The sequence below is a fragment of the Aotus nancymaae genome, unplaced genomic scaffold (genome assembly GCF_030222135.1).
Source record: "Aotus nancymaae isolate 86718 unplaced genomic scaffold, 86718_ANA_hifiasm-v0.15.2.pri h1tg000010l, whole genome shotgun sequence".
NCBI lineage: Eukaryota > Metazoa > Chordata > Mammalia > Primates > Aotidae > Aotus > Aotus nancymaae.
The window spans coordinates 33232696-33252576 of NW_026988421.1; the positions used below are offsets into that span (position 1 = coordinate 33232696).

Consider the following 19881-nt stretch of genomic DNA (forward strand, 5'->3'; position numbering starts at 1 on the left):
AGTGAGCTGAGATTGTGCCACTGCACTCCAGGCTGGGTGACAGAGTGAGACTCTGTCTCCAAAAAAAAAAAAAAAGAAAAGAAAGAAAATTATCTGGGTATGGTGGCACATATTTGCAGTCTCAGCTACTTGGGAGGCTGAAGCAGGAGGATCGCTTGAGCTCAAGAGTTTGAGACTGCAATAAGCTAGAATGCCGCCACTACACTCTGGCCTGGGTGACTGAGTGAGACCCTATTGCTAAAAATAAATAAATAAATAATAAATTTGTTTTAAAAAATTGTATTAAAAAACATAACAGGCCGGGCACGGTGGCTCACGCCTATAATCCCAGCACTTTGGGAGGCCGAGGCAGGTGGATCACGAGGTCAAGAGATCGAGACCATCCTGGTCAACATGGTGAAACTCCGTCTCTACTAAAAATACAAAAAATTAGCTGGGCACGGTGGCGCGCGCCTATAATCCCAGCTACTCAGGAGGCTGAGGCAGGAGAATTGCCTGAACCCAGGAGGCGGAGGTTGCGGTGAGCCGAGATCGCGCCATTGCACTCCAGCCTGGGTAACAAGAGCGAAACTCTGTCTCAAAAAAAAAAAAAATAACAAAATTTGTCATTTTACCTAGTAAGTGTATAGGTAATTAATGTTAACTAAATTTGCATTGTTCTGTGTCCAGTCATTTTTTATACAGAGGATCTACAACCTACAAATCCACTGAAGATTTTAGAGTATATACTTTCAGCTGGGTGCAGTGGTGCGCATGCCTGTAATCCCAGAACTTCTGGGAGGCCAAGGTGGGCAGATCACCTGAGGTCATGAGTTCAAGACCAGCCTGGCCAGCATGGTGAAATCCTGTCTCTACTAAAAATACAAAAACATTAGCTGGGTACAGTGGCGTGCGCCTGTAATCCCAGCTACTCCGCAGGTTGGGGCAGGAGAATCGCTTGAACCTGGGAGGCGGAGGTTGCAGTGAGCCAAGATTGCCACTGCACTCCAGCCCAGGCTACGGAGCGAGACTCAGTCTCAAAAAAAAAAAAGCCCCCCCACACCTTACAGTGGTACGATGGCACGATCTTGGCTCACTGCAACCTCTGCCTCCCGGGTTCAAGTGATTCTCCTGACTCAGCCTCCCGAGTAGCTGGGATTACAGGTGTGTGCCACCAGTCCCGGCTAATTTTGTATTTTTAGTAGAGACTCCGTGTTGGTCAGGCTTGTCTCGAATTCCTGACTTCAGGTGATTCACTTACCTCGGCCTCCCAAAGTGTTGAGATTACAGGTGTGAGCCACAGCGCCCAACCCTGTCTTCATTTTGAAAAGGGCTGGCCACTAATGTGTGTCAAAAACATTTTATGTTTCTTGAAAAAACTCTGAGAAACCAAAAAGCACCTTAAATATTAGCTATCATTTGCCCCTCCCTGGCCCACTGTCTAAATCCTAGTCTTTAAGATCTAGCTCAAATTTCTTGTATATGGGTGAAAGATTCTCTCTTGAATTCTTAGAGCCTTTATTGTCTGTATCATGCATTTGACTGTTAATGATCTTGTATCATCTTTTGTATTGTGGTCTTTAGCTACTGTTAGAAATTGTGTAGTACTTAGTGAATTTTCAGTTCCTGGAGGCTACAGACTTACCTTAGTTTTCGTCTCTATACCTTACAATACCTTAAAGTTACAAAGCACTCGGTAGATCGTGATTGGATTGATTTTAAATGACACGAGTGACTAATTTCTGGTTTGGGTACCATATGTCTCAGAAAAGCAATTCACCTTCTTATGGTGGCTGATGAAAAGATTTATGGTTAAGTTTGTGGAATTTTGAGTACTTCTGGCTGACTGAAAGTATAGAAACTTTTTTCTTTTTTGAGAGAGTCTCGCTCTATTACCCAGACTGGAGTGCAGAGGCAAGAACACACCTCACTGCAGCCTTGACCTCCTGGGCTCAAGTGATCCTTCTACCTCAACCTCCTGAGTAGTTGGGACCGTAGACTCAAGCAACCATGCCTGGCTAATTTAAAAACAAATTTCTTTGTTTCTTTCTTTTTCTTTTATAGAGACAGAGTCTCATCATGTTGCATAGACTGATTTCAAACTCCTAGGCTCAAGTGATCCTCCCACCTTGGCTTTTCAGAATAGTTCGCCAATTTAATTTTGATTAAGTTCTGTTAGTTTGAAATTTGGACTAGGCATGGTGGCTTGTGCCTGTAATCCCAGCACTTTGGGAAGCTGAAGGTGTTGGGATTATAGGCATGAGCCACTGTGCCTGGCCAGAAACTTTTTTTTTTTTTTTTTTAAGAATTTTCAATTCATGAACTTGTGTAGATATGAACAAGTCATGTGGCAGAACAAAAACCACTGGCTATCTCTTGGATAGTATGTGTCACTCTGGACTTTGGAACAAATGAATGTAGAAGTAGTCTTTTAGGACCTAATCTGATCATACGTAGAAGTACTTCTAGTTTTAATTGCCTGAGACTCATGGCACTTAAAAGTCTGTAGGAAGCTGGGTGCAGTGGCTCATGCCTGTAATGCCAGCACTTTGGGAGGCTGAGGTGGGAGGACTGCTTGAGGCCAGGAGTTTGAGACTAGATTGGTCAACATAGTGAGACCCTGGGCTATTAAAAAAAAAAAAAAAGTAGCCAGGTATGATGACACACACCTTTATTCTTAGCACTTTGGGAGGCTGAAGTGGGAGGATCCCTTGAGCCCAGGTGTTCAAGCCTGCAGTGAGCTATGATCGCATACTGCATTCTAGCCTGGTCAATAGAGTGAGACCCTGTCTCAAAAAAAAAAAAAGAAGCTCATGAAGCATTGACTCTACTTTTCTGAGGAGTAAACATTTTTTAGATAAATGATAAGAAAGATTATATTGTCAGTGAAGCATCCTATAGCACTTTCTCCCAAATTAATAGGGAATTTTGATATTACTGTTTTTTTTTTTGAGATGGAATCTTACTGTGTTGCCCAAGCTGGAGTCCAGTGGCATGATCTCGGCTCACTGCAACCTCTACCTCCTGGGTTCAAGTGATTCTTCTGCCTCAGCCTCCCTAGTTGCTAGGATTACAGATGTGCACCACCACACCCAGCTAATTTTTTTTGTACTTTTAGTAGAGATGGGGTTTCATCCTGTTGGCCAGGGTGTTCCTGACCTCAAATGATTTGGCCTCCTGAAGTGCTGGGATTACAGGTGTGAGCCACAGCACACAGCATGATGTTACTTTCTTAATACAAATAACTTTCTTCCCATTGTACACTAGCATGGGGGAGAAAAATTAAGGAAGGTGTCAGCAACAGAATTAATGGTAATTCATGTGACACCCAGAAAGATAAAAATTACCAAGTAAATAAATAAGTCAGTAAATTGGCATTATTGATGCTCATCATTCTTGACAGAGAACATTATTTTGTCACAGGATTCCAAAAATGCTTAGGTTAAGAAGGCAGGCAATCAAGAGTTTTTTCATCTCAGAATAATTTGCCAATTTAATTTTGGTTAAATTGTTCTATTAGTTTGAAATTTTGGCTGGGCACGGTGGCTTGTGCCTGTAATCCCAGAACTTTGGGAAGCTGAAGTGGGAATGTCACTTGGGCCCAGGAATTCAAGACCAGCCCTGGGCAACATAGAAAGACTTGTCTCTACAAATAATAATAAAAAAAATTAGCGAGGTGTGGTGGTGCATGTCTGTGGTCCCAGCTACTAGGGAGGCCGAGATGGGGGAATTGCTTGTGCCCAGGCAGTTGAGGCTACAGTGAGTTATGATTGTGCTATTGTACTCTAGCCTGGGCAACAGGGAGACACAATCTAAACACACACACACATACACACACACATACACACAAGCAAGCAAGCAAGAAAGAAATTTGTTCAGGTTGAGGTCAAATATAGGGGCTAAATATATTTGCAGACTTTTGGAGTATAAATTAGAGATAATTTTGTAGTCCATACTACAAAACATTGCACAGCTACTCTTAAGGATATATAAATGTTTCAAAATTTTTATCTAAGAAATTGGATATCATTCCCTGAATTGTGGTACTACTTATTAATGTTGAACTGTCTCTAGTATTAAAAAGCATCAACAGCTTGGGCATATAGGGCCTGTTTAGTTTTCTCTTCTCTCTTTATGTACAACTTTCATGATACTGGCTTAAATTTGATATGTAGAAAGAGGGAAGAATACAGTCTTGTCTTTGATAGTTGTATTTCTTTTTTTGATTTTATAAAATTTATATTTATTCCTTTTTCTTTTTCGTATAACCAAGAAAGAGATAGTTGTGTTTCTTATCTAACAGCTTTCCAACAAAGTGACACATTTAAAGCCATGTTTCAGAGGCTTTTAGAGTTGAAAAAGCAGTAAGAGACAGTGCATACTTCTCTCAGGGTGGTAAATCAGATTTAGACAACTTTAAATATAGCTCATATTTTGATAAATCTTGCCAAGGTTGTGGTTCTTGGAAAACAAATCAAGTTAGGCAATTCACCAGGGAGGAAACATTTAGTTTTGTGGGTGTGCAGTTTTGGTATAGTCAGCCAAAAGATACATCTGCAGGATGCAGTTTTTTTTTTTTAACTGCCTTGAATTTTGCAGATTCATGGCTTCAACATGCCTCAGAAGCACTTGCATTTCATTTTTCTGTAATTGATTTTTCAGCTGTGGATTGTTTCCAGTCCTTTCACTGAGCATATCACCTTACATGTAGGGTTCCATCTAGTGGTAAAAGTGGTAATTGTAGACTATAAGTAGGTTATATGATTTTCTAGTATTACTAGACTGATAAATTTATGCCACTTTGACATGATAGGCCACAATCCATTTGATTGATACTCATTTGGCATACTCTTCTCAATTCTGTTCACTATATTATGTCTTGAGTTAGGATGAAAATAATGCAGCTTTCAGGCTTTAAAGTGACTATTTAAACTGCTAAGAGTCATGACATTGTCTGCACAAGACAGCATTTTCTGTCACTTACAGAAAGTTACATTTGGCATGTCAAGAAAAAAAAACATAATCCCAAAGCAGCAACCATTTAAAATAAAAGACTGCCACAAGGATTCATGCAGAATATTTAAAATTTTCCTGTTGAACAAAATGATTTAACTGATTTTTTTCTTTAAAGATGATGCTCTCAAATAGATTATATGCATCTTTTGGAAATTGAAAGATCCTGGAAAAGCATCTTCCATGTGGGACATCTTGAAAGATAGTATTTTGGTTTCAGTAAGTTACATGAATGAATCTCCGGTTCTTATCAGTATAATGGGTCTGTTTACAGAGTGTAAGTTTGTAGACGGGTGTGGTGGCTCACGCCTGTAATCCCAGCACTTTGGGAGGCTGAGGCGGACAGATCACAAGGTAAGGAGATGGAGACTATCCTGGCTAACACGGTGAAACCCCATCTCTACTAAAAATATAAAAAATTATCTGGGCTTGGTGGCATGCACCTGTAGTCCCAGCTACTCAAAGATGAGGAAGGAGAATTGCTTGAACCCGGGAGACGGAGGTTGCAGTGAGCTGAGATCAGGCCACTGCACTCCAGCCTGGGCGACAGAGCGAGATTCCGTCACAAACAAGCAAACAAAAAAACAGAGTATAAGTTTGTTTCTTAGATTTGCAGAATTTATGAAGAAAGAAAATTATAGCATTAAAAGTAGAAAGAAAATTATGCATTAAAGGTAGACTTCTGTACAGATTGTGAGGTTGGAGTGAAAGTGGTATTTGTTGTACCTGTTGTAGTAACTGTGGTGGAAGCTGTAGAAGAGGAAGGCAGAGTTGTGGTTTTTTGTTTTTTTTTTTGAGACGGAGTTTCGCTCGTTACCCAGGCTGGAGTACAATAGCGCGATCTCGGCTCACCGCAACCTCCACCTCTTGGGTTCAGGCAATTCTCCTGCCTCAGCCTCCCGAGTAGTGGGGATTACAGGCATGCCCCACCATGCCCAGCTAATTTTTTGTATTTTTAGTAGAGACGGGGTTTCACCGTGTTGACCAGGATGGTCTCGATCTCTTGACCTCGTGATCCACCCACCTCAGCCTCCCAAAGTGCTAGGATTACAGGCGTGAGCCACTGTGCCCGGCGAGTTGTGGTTTTAACTCTGGAAAATGGGAATTATAATTTCCTTTAGGCTTCTATATTTCCCAAGATTTCCACAAAATCCATAAAAAGTCATTTGTGAACTCAACACACAAAGCCTCAGCAAGTCTGCTGAGATTCACTGAGTGTGAAACACTGGATCTATGTGTCACTGTAGAATTGATTGGTACCAGGGTGGCAGTTGGCACAGAACAGAAGTCTGTCCTGTTCACCATGCCACAGTCTCTAACTGCTGACTTATGTGAACAGTAGCTCTCATCTTCTTTACATTCTGTCCATCCAAGAGCAAATATTAACAGTGCTTTAAAACAGGAAACACAGCCTTCACAGGTTTCTGGTGCTGAAGTGGTGACTGATGGGAAGGATGTCACTGGCATTGGGGTTATCTTGGAAGTGGCTACCCACAGCAGTGGGCAGGAGAGCCCCGACATGGTGTCCTCAGCATTGGTATCCAGAGGAAAGCTACCGTGCACAACGTCCTGTCAATCCCTCTGTCTCCTGCAGGCCGCCTCCCCCAAATTATTCTTTTTTGAGATATCTTGCCTCTATCATTCTTTGGGATAGTTACCCAGAGCCCTTGTTATTTCTGTATGCCTACATATCTAGCTACTAATTTTCCTGGTTTTGGCCATCTATGTAAAAACTTTTATGATGAGTAAATTAGTTTTTAGTATATACTTTGATTTTCTATAATATTTATATCAGATTGCAGTGAGATTTAAGCCAAAAGTACTTGGTTTCTTCAAAAAATTTGTCATGAAATGTTGATTATACATAGAAGTTTATAGAACAATATAATCAATACACTTTCCATTACCCAGCTTCAGCAAATCTTAACATTTTGCCATATTTGCTTCCAATGCTCCCCTCTTCCCATAGCTTAGTAATTTATCCACAAGAACATTATTAGTACTTCAGGAACTCTTTTCATACCTTCATGCCTCCTCTTAATCACTATCCACAAAAGGTAACCATTATCTTGAATGTTATGGTAAATACATTTCTGCTTCTCTTTAGTTTGCCACTTCAGCAAGTATCTCTAAAACTAGTTTCATTTATTTTAAAAATTTGATATAAATGTAATCATATAGTATCTAGTTGTCTGTGTGTGTGTGTGTGTGTGTGTGTCTGTGTGTGCGGCTTCTTTTGCTTTTCATCTGTGAGATTTAACTATGATTGTACATATAGCTAGAGTCTGTCCATTTTCATTACTGTTTAATATTCCATTGCAAAATAAACAAAGCCATTACATTAAAATTCTTCTGGACATTTTGCTTTCAGTTTTGGCTGTTCAGAAAATAATGTTGTGGGCTGGGTTTGATGGCTCATGCGTGTAATCCCAGCACTTTGAGAAGTGGGATTTGCTTGAGCTCAGGAGTTCAAGATCAGCCTGCTTAACATGGTGAAACCCTGTCTCTACTAAAAATACAAAAATTAGCTGTGCATGATGACATTCATCTGTAATCCCAACTACTTAGGAGGCTGAGGCATGAGAATCGCTTGAAACAAAGAGATGGAGGTTGTAATGAGCCAGAATAGTGCCACTGTACTCCAGCCTGGGTGACAGAGTGAGTCTCTGTCTCAAAAAAAAAAAAAAAAAAAAAAAAAAGCAGAAATTAATGAAATAGGCTGGGTGTGGGTGGCTCACGCCTGTAATCCCACTTTGGGAGGCTGAGGCTGGTGGATCACCTGAGGTCAGGAATTCGAGACCAGCCTGGCCGACATGGTGAAACCCTGCCTCTACTAAGAATACAAAAATTAACTGGGCATGCTGGTGTGTGCCTGTAATCCCAGCTACTTGGGAGGCTGAGCAAGGAGAATTGATTGAACCTGGGAGGTGGAGGTTGCAGTGAGCCAAGATCATGCCACTGTACTCCTGCCTGGGAGACAGAGCAACACTCTGTCTCAAAAAAAGAAAAAAAGAAACAAGAAATTAATAAAATAAACAACAAACATATACCATAGAGAGGTTCAACAAATCAAGAAAGCCAGAATTTGGAACCTTGACAATGCTAATTACATTGAAAAACAAATTACCAATATCAGGAACAAAGAGGAGGACATTACTGTGGAACCTAGAGACATTAAAAAAGATAAGAGGATGGCCAGGTGCCTGGCTCATGCCTGTAATCCCAGCACTTTGGGAGGCCAAGGCAGGTGGATCACAAGGTCAGGAGTTCGAGACCAGCCTGGCAAATATGGTGAAACCCTGCCTACTAAAAATACAAAAAAAGGTATGTGTGGTGGCAAATGTCTATAATCCCTGCTACTTGGGAGGCTGAGGCAGAAGAGTCGCTTGAACCCGGGAGTTGGAGGTTGCAGTGAGCCAAGATTGCGCCACTGCACTCCAGCCTGGGTGATAGAGCAAGACTCCGTCTCAAAACAACAACAACAAAAAACATGATAAGAAGGTATTATATACAATTTATACAAGTAAAGTTTGAAGGTTTATGTGAAATAGACAAATTTCTTGAAATGTACAACTTAATAAAATTAACACAAGAAGTAAAGGAAAATGTGAATAGGTCCATAACATAAAATAAATGGAATATGTAAAGAAAAACCTTTTCACAAAGAAAACTCTAGGTTCAGATGGCTTCATCAGCCAATTCTGTCACATATTTAAAGAAGAAATAACACTAATCACATAAATTTTTTCAGAAAATAGAAAAATAAGACATACGCTGGGCACAGTGGCTCACACCTGTAATCCTAACACTTTGGGAGGCCAAGGCGGACGCATTGCCTGAGACCAGGAGTTCAAGATCAGCCTGGGCAACACGGTGAAACCCCATCTCTAATGAAATACAAAAAATTAGCCAGGCATGGTGGCATGCGCCTGTAGTCCCAGCTATTCAGGAGGCTGAAGCTGGAGAATTGCTTGCACCCGGGAGGCGCAGGTTGCAGTGAGCTGAGATTGCACCACTGCACTCCAGTTTGGGCGACAGAGTAAGACTTCGTCTCAAAAAAAAAAAAAAAAAAAAAGACTAAGGCTAGAAACAACATCTTTTTTTTAGTCTGTGGCTTGTCTACTATTTTATTATTACTTTTAAGGTTGTAGATTTATTTATTATGAATGATTAGTATGTTTACATGAATATAAAATCCAGAAAATACAAAAGAGCATACAGTGAAAACCTAATGAAGATATTACAAGAAAGGAAAATTTAAGACCAATCTCACTTATGAATGTATGGGAAACCTAAACAAACTATTTGCAAACCAAATTCAGCAACATATAAAAATGATAATATGTCATAACAAAATTGAGTTATTCTAGAAATGCAAGGTTGGCTAAACATTAGAAAATCAGTATTATTTACCATAAATGAGAAAAATTATATGATCAATAGATGCACAATAAAGTTTTGATAAGCATTTGATAAAATTAAATGCCAATACACAATTTTATTTTATTTTTGAGACAGAGTCTTGCCCTGCCGCCCAAGCTGGAGTGCAACGGTGTGATTTTTGGCCCACTGTAACCTCCACCTCCTGGGTTCAAGCCATTCTCCTACCTCAGCCTCCTGAACAGCTGGGATTACAGGTGACGCCACCATGCCTGGCTAATTTTTTGTGTCTTTAGTAGAGTGGGGTTTCACCATGTTGGCCAAACATGGTCTTGAACTCCTGACCTCAAGTGATCCTCCTGCCTCTTGCCTTGGACTTCCAAAGTGCTGGGATTACAGGCTTGAGTGACTGTGCCTGGCCTCCCAATACACAATTTTAAATAAGTAAATAAATAAACAACAGAGGCAAATTACCTGAGTGTGGTGGTGGGCACCTATAATCCTAGCTACTTGGGAGGCTCAGGCAGGAGAATTGCTTGAGCCTAGAAGGAAGAGGCTGCAGTGAGCTGAGATTGCCCCACTGCATTCAAGCCTAGGTGACAAGAGTGAGACTCTGTCTCAAAAAACAAAACAAAACAAAATATAGCAAACTGAGTATAAAAATATACCACTTGAATCTGATTTTGCTAAGTGATGAGTAAGGAAAGATACTATTTTTAAATTTACTTTACTCTGATAACTTGTGAAGTTGAGATTCTTTTTTTTTTTTTTTCAAATTTGGCTAAAAGAGCAGAGATTCTTTTTATGTTTCTTAGTTATTAGACCCCCTCTTCCATGCATTACTGATCATGTCATTTGACTAATTTTCTACTGAGTCAAGTGTCTTTTTCTTGTTAATTTTTAGGCTTACTGATAAATTCTGAATACTGATTCTTGGTTATATGCATGGCAAACATCTTTTTTTTTTTTTTTTTCCCCCGAGATGGAGTTTTGCTCTTGTTACCCAGGTTGGAGTGCAATGGCACGATCTCGGCTCACCGCAACCTCCGCCTCCTGGGTTCAGGCAATTCTCCTGCCTCAGCCTCCTGAGTAGCTGGGATTACAGGCACGTGCCACCATGCCCAGCTAATTTTTTGTATTTTTTTTTTTTTTTTTTTTTTTTTTTGAGACGGAGTTTCGCTCTTGTTACCCAGGCTGGAGCGCAATGGCGCGATCTCGGCTCACCGCAATCTCCGCCTCCTGGGTTCAGGCAATTCTCCTGCCTCAGCCTCCTGAGTAGCTGGGATTACAGGCACGCGCCACCGTGCCCAGCTAATTTTTTGTATTAGTAGAGACGGGGTTTCACCATGTTGACCAGGATGGTCTCGATCTCTTGACCTCGTGATCCACCCGCCTCGGCCTCCCAAAGTGCTGGGATTACAGGCTTGAGCCACCGCGCCCGGCCAATTTTTTGTATTTTTAGTAGAGATGGGGCTTCACCATGTTGACCAGGATGGTCTCGATCTCTTGACCTTGTGATCCACCTGCCTTGGCCTCCGAAAGTGTTGGGATTACCGGCGTGAGCCACCACGCCGGGCCAGCAAACATCTTTTATTTCAGTCTGTGGCTTGTCTAGTATTTTATTATTACTTTTCTTTCTTTTTTTTTTCTTTCTTAACAGCATGCAGTTTATGTAGCAATTTCATATTATTACTTTTAAGGTTTTAGATGTATTTATTTACTTATTTATTATGAATGGTTAGTATGTTCACATGAATATAAAATCCAGAAAATACAATAGAGCATACAGTGAAAAGTTTCTCTCCCACTCCTCTTCCCCTTTTATTCACTTTTCCTCTTTAGAGGCATTGTGACTTCATTTTTAAGAAATTTAGTTTGTAATGTCATTTGTTATACCGAAAAATTTCATGTAGTTAAATTTATGATTCTTTCATTGGGGATTGTGCTTTTTATGTCTTGTTTAAGCAACTCTTCTTCTGTCACATTAATTTATTCTATATTTTTTAATGTTTTTAAATTTGGCTTTTCATATTTAGATCTTTATTTTGTTTGGAATTTATTTTTTGTCTGTGATGTGAGGTAGGGATCACCCTTCCCCCATATTGTAAAACTACCTGTCCTATGCTTTTACATTTGTAACTGTTTCATCTAGTACAACTTCAGTGGTGATGGGAGTCTGCTTTTGAGTTTCATCTGGCGAATACAGTTAATTAACTGGTCTAGTTTTTTATCTCTATTTTCCTACTTGCAGATGAGTGTTCAGAGTCTTAAGTACTGCCTTTCAGGCCCCATAATGTGCCCTTGTATCCTCTAACATGTCAGGAATTTGCGTAGGCTGTGCTGGGGCAGGGAAAGGAGAGGTTCTTTGTCACAACAAACAAGGGGAAAGCTTTTTTCCTGTCTCTTCCACTTACCAATGCCTCATCCGAAGCTTTCAGCACTTATGTAAGAAGTGTATTTATTTTCTTGAACTTTAGTACATTTGGTTTGTTTTAAAATATTGTAGAGTAGAAAGTTGTTTTTGCTTATAGTATTTTTTTCTTTAGTCCTAGAAATTTATTAAGTTCTTAAACATGTTTCTTGATATTCTTAGCTTTATATTGTGGTATTGTTTATTCTTTGGAAAGGGATTAGTGGGCTTTGTGATATGGGGATAACTTTAAGAAAAATAACCCGCTGTAACTCTTTTCCATCTTTCACCTTCTATTTGATTTCTCTTTTAACTATTTCCACCTCTTAGATGTTGTTTTACCAGATGGTCCCCACAGAAAATGTGAGGAAGTGGGAGAAAAGAAAAGAACTAGCTTAAAGAAATTAAAATGTGACATAATAAGAGAGAATGAACATGGGAAGAAAGGGGAGAAAAAACCGGGGAAAAGAAACTGAGATTGTTTAAATGTTACTTATGGGTTAGGACTTCCATGGTATCTTTTTCTTCTTGTATTCTTTATTAAGAGCTAGGAGCAACCTTGAACCTGTTTATTCTTCTACTCGTTCATGCTGTTTAGGAGGGAGTAGTTTTGGGGGTGATGACAAGGTAGGAAGGATTCTGTTGAAAAACGATACATGTTGCTTCTAGTTTCTTTCTCACTTATGTACAATATTTGATCCAGTTTAGTGTTGGAAGGGTCAACTGTAATGAAAGTGTTAGAATCCTGAGTTTTGCTTGGACATAAATAAAAATCTGTAAGTTTTATGTATGTATGTGTTTCTGTTTCAGGAATATAAAGCTTATTATTAATACACATTTTTATGTTAAAGCTAATTTGATCTGAATCAGTTATTCAGAATTAAAAAGGATGTGAATTCCAGAAAATTATTAGTTTAGACTCAATAAATTATAAGACTCTTTTTGGTGCTACACATTTTATGATTTTCTGGCCCTCCTCGTAGGGTAGTAGTTACTCACTGGCAGTGATTATAAACAGTAGTCCTGTATTGACTCTTGCTTCTTGACTGAAATAAGCTGACATTAAAAAAAGAGGCTCTTGTCAATGATGTAAGATGAAGTTGCTTCTAATTCTAACTGGCTTTTATTTATCATCATTGGCATTTGAACAGGAAAAATAACCTAGTATGTAAAAAGGTTGAGGAGACAAGCATTTTAAATTCTATTTTTTTAGTGACTTTTTGGCTTGAGGACACACGTTCCTAGATTTTTAACTTTTATGTTATTTCTCTTTATTTTTTATTTTTATTGCAGCAACAATAGCTTGATATGTTATTTCTAATAATACATAATCATTTCTGAGAAAAAAAAATCTAGCCACCAACTGAAGATGTGGGCTGTTGATCAAACCATGCAATAATTTTTCAAGGAAATAGAGATGAACTTTGAAGTTTACCCATGCCTTGTTTTCACTATACTGTTATTAACAATTATCCATGTAGTATTGACAATGTCCTTTGTAGATTAGTTATATCTAATATTTAGAAGTGCTGTCATATTTCCTGGAATAGTGCTTTGGTACCTAGGGCATAATGGACCACTTTTAAGTTGTGATTGCTTTTATTGTGGGTATGTTTGTATGAGTCAGGTGAATTTCCATTCTGCCCAACTGAGATATGATAACTTGTCCTTTCTAGCTTGCGTTATGTCCATTTGTTGGTTATATAATAGATGACTGTTTATATAATAAGGATTAGAACAAGCCATTAGAATTAATTGTTAATAGATACAAACTATATGTCTGCTGTAGTTTCAAATATACAGTTCTTAAACATAACAAATTAGAATTAAAAAGGGGTTTAAATGGTTTGGCTGTGTCCCCTCCTAAATCTCATCTTGAATTCTAGCTCCCATAATCCCCATGTGCTGTGGGAGGAACCCAGTGGGAGGTAATTGAATCATGGGGCGGGTTTTTCCTATGCTGTTCTCTTGATAGTGAGTAAGTCTCACAAGATCTGATGGTTTTATAAAGGGAGGTTCCCCTGCACATGGTCTCTTGCCTACTGCCATGTAATAGGTGCCTTTGTTCCCCCTTTGCCTTCCACCATGATTGTGAGGCCTCCCCAGCCATGTGGAACTGTGAGTCCATTAAACCTCTCTTTCCTTTATAAATTACCAAGTTGCGGGTATGTCTTTATCAGCAGCATGAGAACAGACTAATACAGTAAACTGGTACCAGAAGAGTCGGGTACTGCTGTAAGTATACCCGAAAGTGTAAAAGTAACTTTAGAACTGAGTAACAGGCAGAGGTTGGAACAGTTTAGAGGGCTCAGAAAAAGACTGGGAAATGTGGGAAAGTTTGGAACTTCCTAGAGACTTGTTGAATGGCTTTGACCAAAATGCTGATAGTGATATGGACAATGAAATCCAGACTGAGATGGTCTCAGATGGAGATGAGGAACTTGTTGGGAACTGGAATAAAGGTCATCACTCTTGCTATGCAGAGAGACTGGCGGCATTTTGCCCCAGCCCCAGAGATCTGTGGAACTTTGAACTTTAGGGAGATGATTTAGGTTATCTGGTGGAAGAAATTTCTTTTTTTTTTTTTAATTTAATTAATTAATTTATTTTAGATATATATATTTTTAAAGACTGGGTTTCACCATGTTGGTCAGGCTGGTCTTGAACTCCCGACCTCAGGTGATCCACCCACCTTGGCCTCCAAGGTGCTTGGATTACAGGTGTGAGCCACCACGCCTGACCTGGTGGAAGAAATTTCTTAGCAGCAAAGTGTTCAAGAGGAAGCAGAGCATAAAAGTTTGAAAAATTTGCAGCCTGACAATGCAGTAGAAAAGAAAAACCCATTTTTTGCAGAGAAATTCAAGCTGGCAGCAGAAATTTGCATAAGTAAGGAGGAACCAAATGCTAATTTTTAAGACAATGGAGAAAACGTCTCCGGGACGGGACGTCAGAGACCTTTGTAGCAGCCCCTCCCTAGACCTGGAAGCCTAGGAAGAAAAATGATATTGTGGGCTGGGCCCAGGGCCTTGCTGCTTTGTGCAGTCTCTGGACTTGGTGCCCTGGGTCCCAGCTATGGCTAAAAGGAGCCAGTGTACAGCTCAGGCCATTGCATCAGAGGGTGCAAGCCCCAAGCCTTGGCAGCTTACATGTGATGTTGGGCCTGTGGGTGCACAGAAGTCAAGAATTGAGGTTTGGGAACCTCAGCCTAGACTCGAGAGGCTGTATGGAAACGCCTCGATGTACAGGCAGAGGTGTGCTGCAGAGACGAAGCCCTCATGGAGAACCTCTGATAGATCAGTTCAGAAGAAGGAAAATGTGGGGTGGGAGCCCCCACACAGAGTCCCTACTGGAGCATTGCCTAGTGGAGCTGTGAGAAGAGGGCTCCCATCCTCCAGACCCCAGAATACACTGACAGCTTGCACTGTGCACCTGAAATAGGCGCAGACACTCAATGCTAGCCCGTGAAAGCAACCAGGAACAGAGATCTAGCAAAGCCGCAGGAGCAGAGCTGCCCAAGACCATGGGAACCCACCTCTTGCATCAGCATGACCTAGATGTGAGACATGGAGTCAAAGGAGATTATTTCAGAACCGTAAGATTTAATTACTACCTTGTTGGATTTCAGACATGCATGGGGCCTATAGCCCTTTGTTTTGGCCAATTTCTCCCATTTAGAATGAATTTATTTACCCAATGCTTGTACCCTCATTGTACCTAGGAAGTAACTAACTTGCTTTTGATTTTACAGGTTCATATAGGCAGAAGGGACTTGCCTTGTCTCAGATGAGACTTTGGACTATGGACTTTCGAGTTAATGCTGAAATGAGTTAAGACTTTGGAGGACTGTTGGGAAGGCATGATTGGTTTTGAAATGTGAGGACTGGCTGGGTATGATGGCTCATGCCTGTAATCCCAGCACTTTGGGAGGCTGAGGCAGGCGGATCACCTGAGGTCGGGAGTTCGAGACCAGCCTGGCCAACATGGAAAAACCCTGTCTCTACTAAAAATACAAAAATTAGCCGGGTGTGGTGACGGGCACCTGTAATCCCAGGTACTCAGGAGGCTGAGGCAGGGAGAATTGCTTGAACCTGGGAGGCAGAGATTGCAGTGAGCCAAGATTGCGCCATTGCACTCTAGCCTGGGTGACAGAGTGAGACTCTGTCTCAAAAAAAAAAAAAAAGAAAAAGAAAAAGAAATGTGAGAACATGAGATTTGGGAGGGGCCAGGGGCAGAATGATGTGGTTTGGCTGTGTCCCCACCCAAATCTCATTTTGAACTATAGCTCCCATAATCCCCAAGTGTCATTAGAGGAAGCTGGTGGGAGGTAATTGAATCATGGGGTGGGTTTTTCCCCCCATGAATAAGTCTCACGAGATCTGATGGTTTTATAAAGGGCAGTTACCTCACACACACTCTCTTGCCTGCTGCCATGTAAGATGTACCTTTGTTCCTTCTTCACCTTCTGCCAAGATTGTGAGGCCTCCCAGTCATGTGGAACTGTGAGTCCATTAAAGCTCTTTTTCTTTATAAATTACCCAGTCTTGGGCATTTCTTCCTAGCAGTATGAAAATGGACTAATACAAGGGTATAGTAGGCAATGGGAAACAAAGAACAAGGAAGAAAATATTTCTGAGATCCAAAGGAGCTTTGCCAAGAGTATAGCCCAATGTAATGTAGGAGTGGAGAACCAGCTAAGATCAGGAGCCCTAGAGAGAACTGTCTGAGCAGAGGTTGGACTTAGATAATGATGGATGGGTCAGAGGCATCCAGAATTGGAGTATTTTAAAATAAAACCTATTTGTGGACATGGGAAAAGCTGAATTAATATCTGTTTTATGTACTTGTGCTTTCCCTTCTGTGAGGCTTTGTGGTTGTAAGGAACAGAGTTCAAGGGCAGCTGGCTCAATTAAAGGAAGCGGACTATAAGGAAACCTCTGCCTTTGTGTGGAGTCAGGACCAAAGAACCCAATGAGTAGTGCATATAAAACATACAAAAATATGTCCTGAGAGATTTTCTTCTGTTTTTTTCAGTGATGCCATCTGCAGTTTTGTGATCTGCAATGACTCTTCCCTTCGAGGTCAGCCCATTATCTTTAATCCGGACTTTTTTGTGGAGAAACTCCGACATGAGAAACCTGAGGTGTTCACCGAGTTGGTGGTCAGCAATATCACAAGGCTCATCGATTTACCTGGAACGGAGTTGGCTCAGCTGATGGGGGAAGTGGACCTTAAGTTGCCTGGCGGGGCCGGCCCAGCGTCAGGATTCTTCCGGTCTCTCATGTCTCTCAAGCGCAAGGGTAGGAGATGTGTCTGTGAAGGGTGGGTAGGCCTCAGCTGCGCCCTGGGCTTCTCTCTCAACATCTACACATTTAATGCTATTAAAGCATTTTTGGGCCATTTTTAAAAATTTTCATAAGTAGTAACACCCTAAGTAGTAGTAATACAAATTATAAAAACTGTCTAGATAAATAAATAATTAAACTAAAGCAAATATATTCAGTCTCTGAGAGATGACGTGATTAACTTAGATAGTTGTCAGGGGTGTCTTGATTTTCATGCCCTATTAATATGTGAAAATAATCTTTAAAAAATCAAAATTACATAGCTAGAGGCTATAGTAAAGAAAGCTTGAATATTTTCCCTTTCTTTTTTTCTTTTTTTAGGGGATGGGATTTCATGCTGTTGCCGAGGCTGGAGTACAGTGGTGTCATTACAGTTCACTGTAGCCTCAAATTCCTGGGCTCAAACTATCCTTCTGTCTCAGCCTCCCAGTAGCCAGGACTACAGGTGCACGACACCATGCCTGACTGTTTTCTGTTTTTTGTAGAGACGGGGTCTCACTATATTGCCCAGGCTGGTCTCAAACTCCTGGCCTCAAGCAGTCCTCCCACCTCAGCCTCCCAAAACACTGGGATTACAGGTGTGAGCCACAATGTCTGGCCTTCTGTTTGTTGTTAAATTAAATACTAACATGCTAGATATCTCCTTCTTACTTAGTAGTATGTGCTTCTTAAACAAGAAGATGGTCTTTGCCCTCAAGGAACCTATAGTCTAATATTGAACTTGAGAGAGCTGATTGAGAGTTGTTCTGACTGTCTTTTCTGGTTTACTTCCACTTCTAAGGTTTTTGTTTACTGACCATGTGAAAACACTTGCTGAATTGTGAAATAATAGGATGCTTGAGTGGTTTTAGGTATGATGACTTTGTACTATTTGTGTGGAATATAGCCCTGTCATATCATATGGTTTTTCAGAAAAAGGAGTGATATTTGGGTCCCCACTGACGGAGGAAGGCATTGCCCAGATATACCAGTTGATTGAATATCTACACAAAAGTAAGACTACTTGAAATTTTATCATTCTTTTTTTAATGTAGATAGAGTTCTCAGTTTTCTGTTGAGAGCTGCCTTGAGTTAGTAGGCACCAATTAACCATCAACAAAGGAACTAACCAGTGTTAATTTCAGGTGGCATGTTTTTAAATGCATTTCCTTGTAAACTTCATCTCATATATTAATTTGCTTTATACTCTCAAAGTGTATATATATTAGACTGTGAAATCACATTTACCTCTCGACTCAGAGAGACATTTCTTCTGGAAAAATATGTTGTTCCTAAAGAATTGTGGCATTTATTTAAGAGAGCATGATACTTTTTTTCCCTCTAGAATTACATGATTAAAACACATTCTTTACTTAAACGTTTCTTTTTTTTTTTTGAGACAGTGTCTCAATCTGTTATCCAGGCTGGGGTGCAGTTGTGCAATCTTGGCTCACTGCAGCCTCGAGCTCCTGGGCTCAGGTCATTCTCCCATCTCGACCTCCCGCATAACTGGGACCACAAGCTTGCACGACCACACCTGGCTAGTTTTTGTATTTTTTTGTAAGAGATGGGGTTTTGCCACATTGCCTAGGCTTGTCTCGAACTCCTGGGCTCAAGTGATTCACCTGCCTGGGCCTCCCAGAGTGCCGAGATTATAGGCATAAGCCATTTCACCTGGCCTAGGAATGAATAGTTTAGTTGGGATGATCCCAAGCTTCTGGTAATCTTTTGGGCTGAAAGGTAATTTGACACATTAGAGTTCTGATTCCTAGAGCAATGCAGAAACTCTGGATTCATTCTGGGCTGGGAAAACAGTTTACAAGAGCTACAGACATCCACACATGTATGTAGCCCCTCCAAACCAAGTCTGGGATAAACAAGGAGAAGAGGTCTTCCAGGAGATTTGGCTTTTTTCAGTTTATTTTTCAATCTAATTCTGACTTGATTGGGTTAAATTCAGAGTGTCTATATATACCTCAGGATGTTGAATGACTCCTGGGAGGACTACTTTTTAGTTTGGAAGATCTCCAAATGCTCGGGGATGTTCAGATATGTCTCCTCAGGAGATCAGTAGGTTCTAAACTACCCTGGTGAAAAAAGGCAAAAACTTACTTGAAAGGCTTTGTAAAGGGTCTTTTAAGTGTAAAGTAGTCTTTAGATTATGTATTTTAATCACAATCTTTCTGCTTCCTTTTTGCCTGTCCTCTGCTTTCTTTTATACTAAACAGACTTGCGAGTAGAGGGTTTGTTTAGAGTACCAGGTAATAGTGTCCGACAGCAGATTTTAAGGGATGCTCTCAATAATGGAACTGACATTGACTTGGAATCAGGGGAGTTTCATTCAAATGATGTTGCCACTTTGCTGAAGATGTTTCTAGGAGAGTTGCCGGAGCCTTTGCTGACACATAAACATTTCAATGCGCACCTCAAAATTGCTGGTGAGTATAGGAAGTAAGAGGGAAATGTAAATACGTTTCTTTCAATTTAGTAAAGTTCCTAGGAATTTTCTGTTACTTGTGATCTGCAGCAATACTTCTGTTAATATTGGTTAAGACTTGTGATGTTGCTGGACTTCTCTGGTACTCATAGGTATTGGCTAGTTAAGTTTAATTTAATCGAATGGCTTTCTTGGTGATTAAGCTTTGTATTGAGATAATGAGCTGGTGGTAAGATGTGGTCTGGGTTTTATTTATTTTTGAATCTTTGATAGGTCCTCGAGTAGTATGTTGAACATTTTAGTTGAAGACAGCGTCTTACTCTGTCACCTAGGCTGGAGTA

General features: G+C 40.4%; 1 protein-coding gene across 4 annotated transcripts in view; it reads left to right on the forward strand.

Moving 5' to 3' along the window:
- Positions 1 to 19881, forward strand: part of ARHGAP19 (Rho GTPase activating protein 19) — an 86579-nt gene that overhangs the window by 4697 nt on the left and 62001 nt on the right. For 2 of the 4 annotated variants that reach the window (XM_064374019.1, XM_064374021.1), the window contains exons 2-5: positions 16814 to 17079; positions 17610 to 17702; positions 18037 to 18117; positions 19332 to 19541. In XM_064374019.1, coding sequence (XP_064230089.1) covers positions 16814 to 17079; positions 17610 to 17702; positions 18037 to 18117; positions 19332 to 19541 — 650 coding nt within the window. The remainder of the gene's footprint in view (positions 1 to 16813; positions 17080 to 17609; positions 17703 to 18036; positions 18118 to 19331; positions 19542 to 19881) is intronic. The other 2 variants (XM_064374022.1, XM_064374020.1) reach the window with 1 other exon arrangement.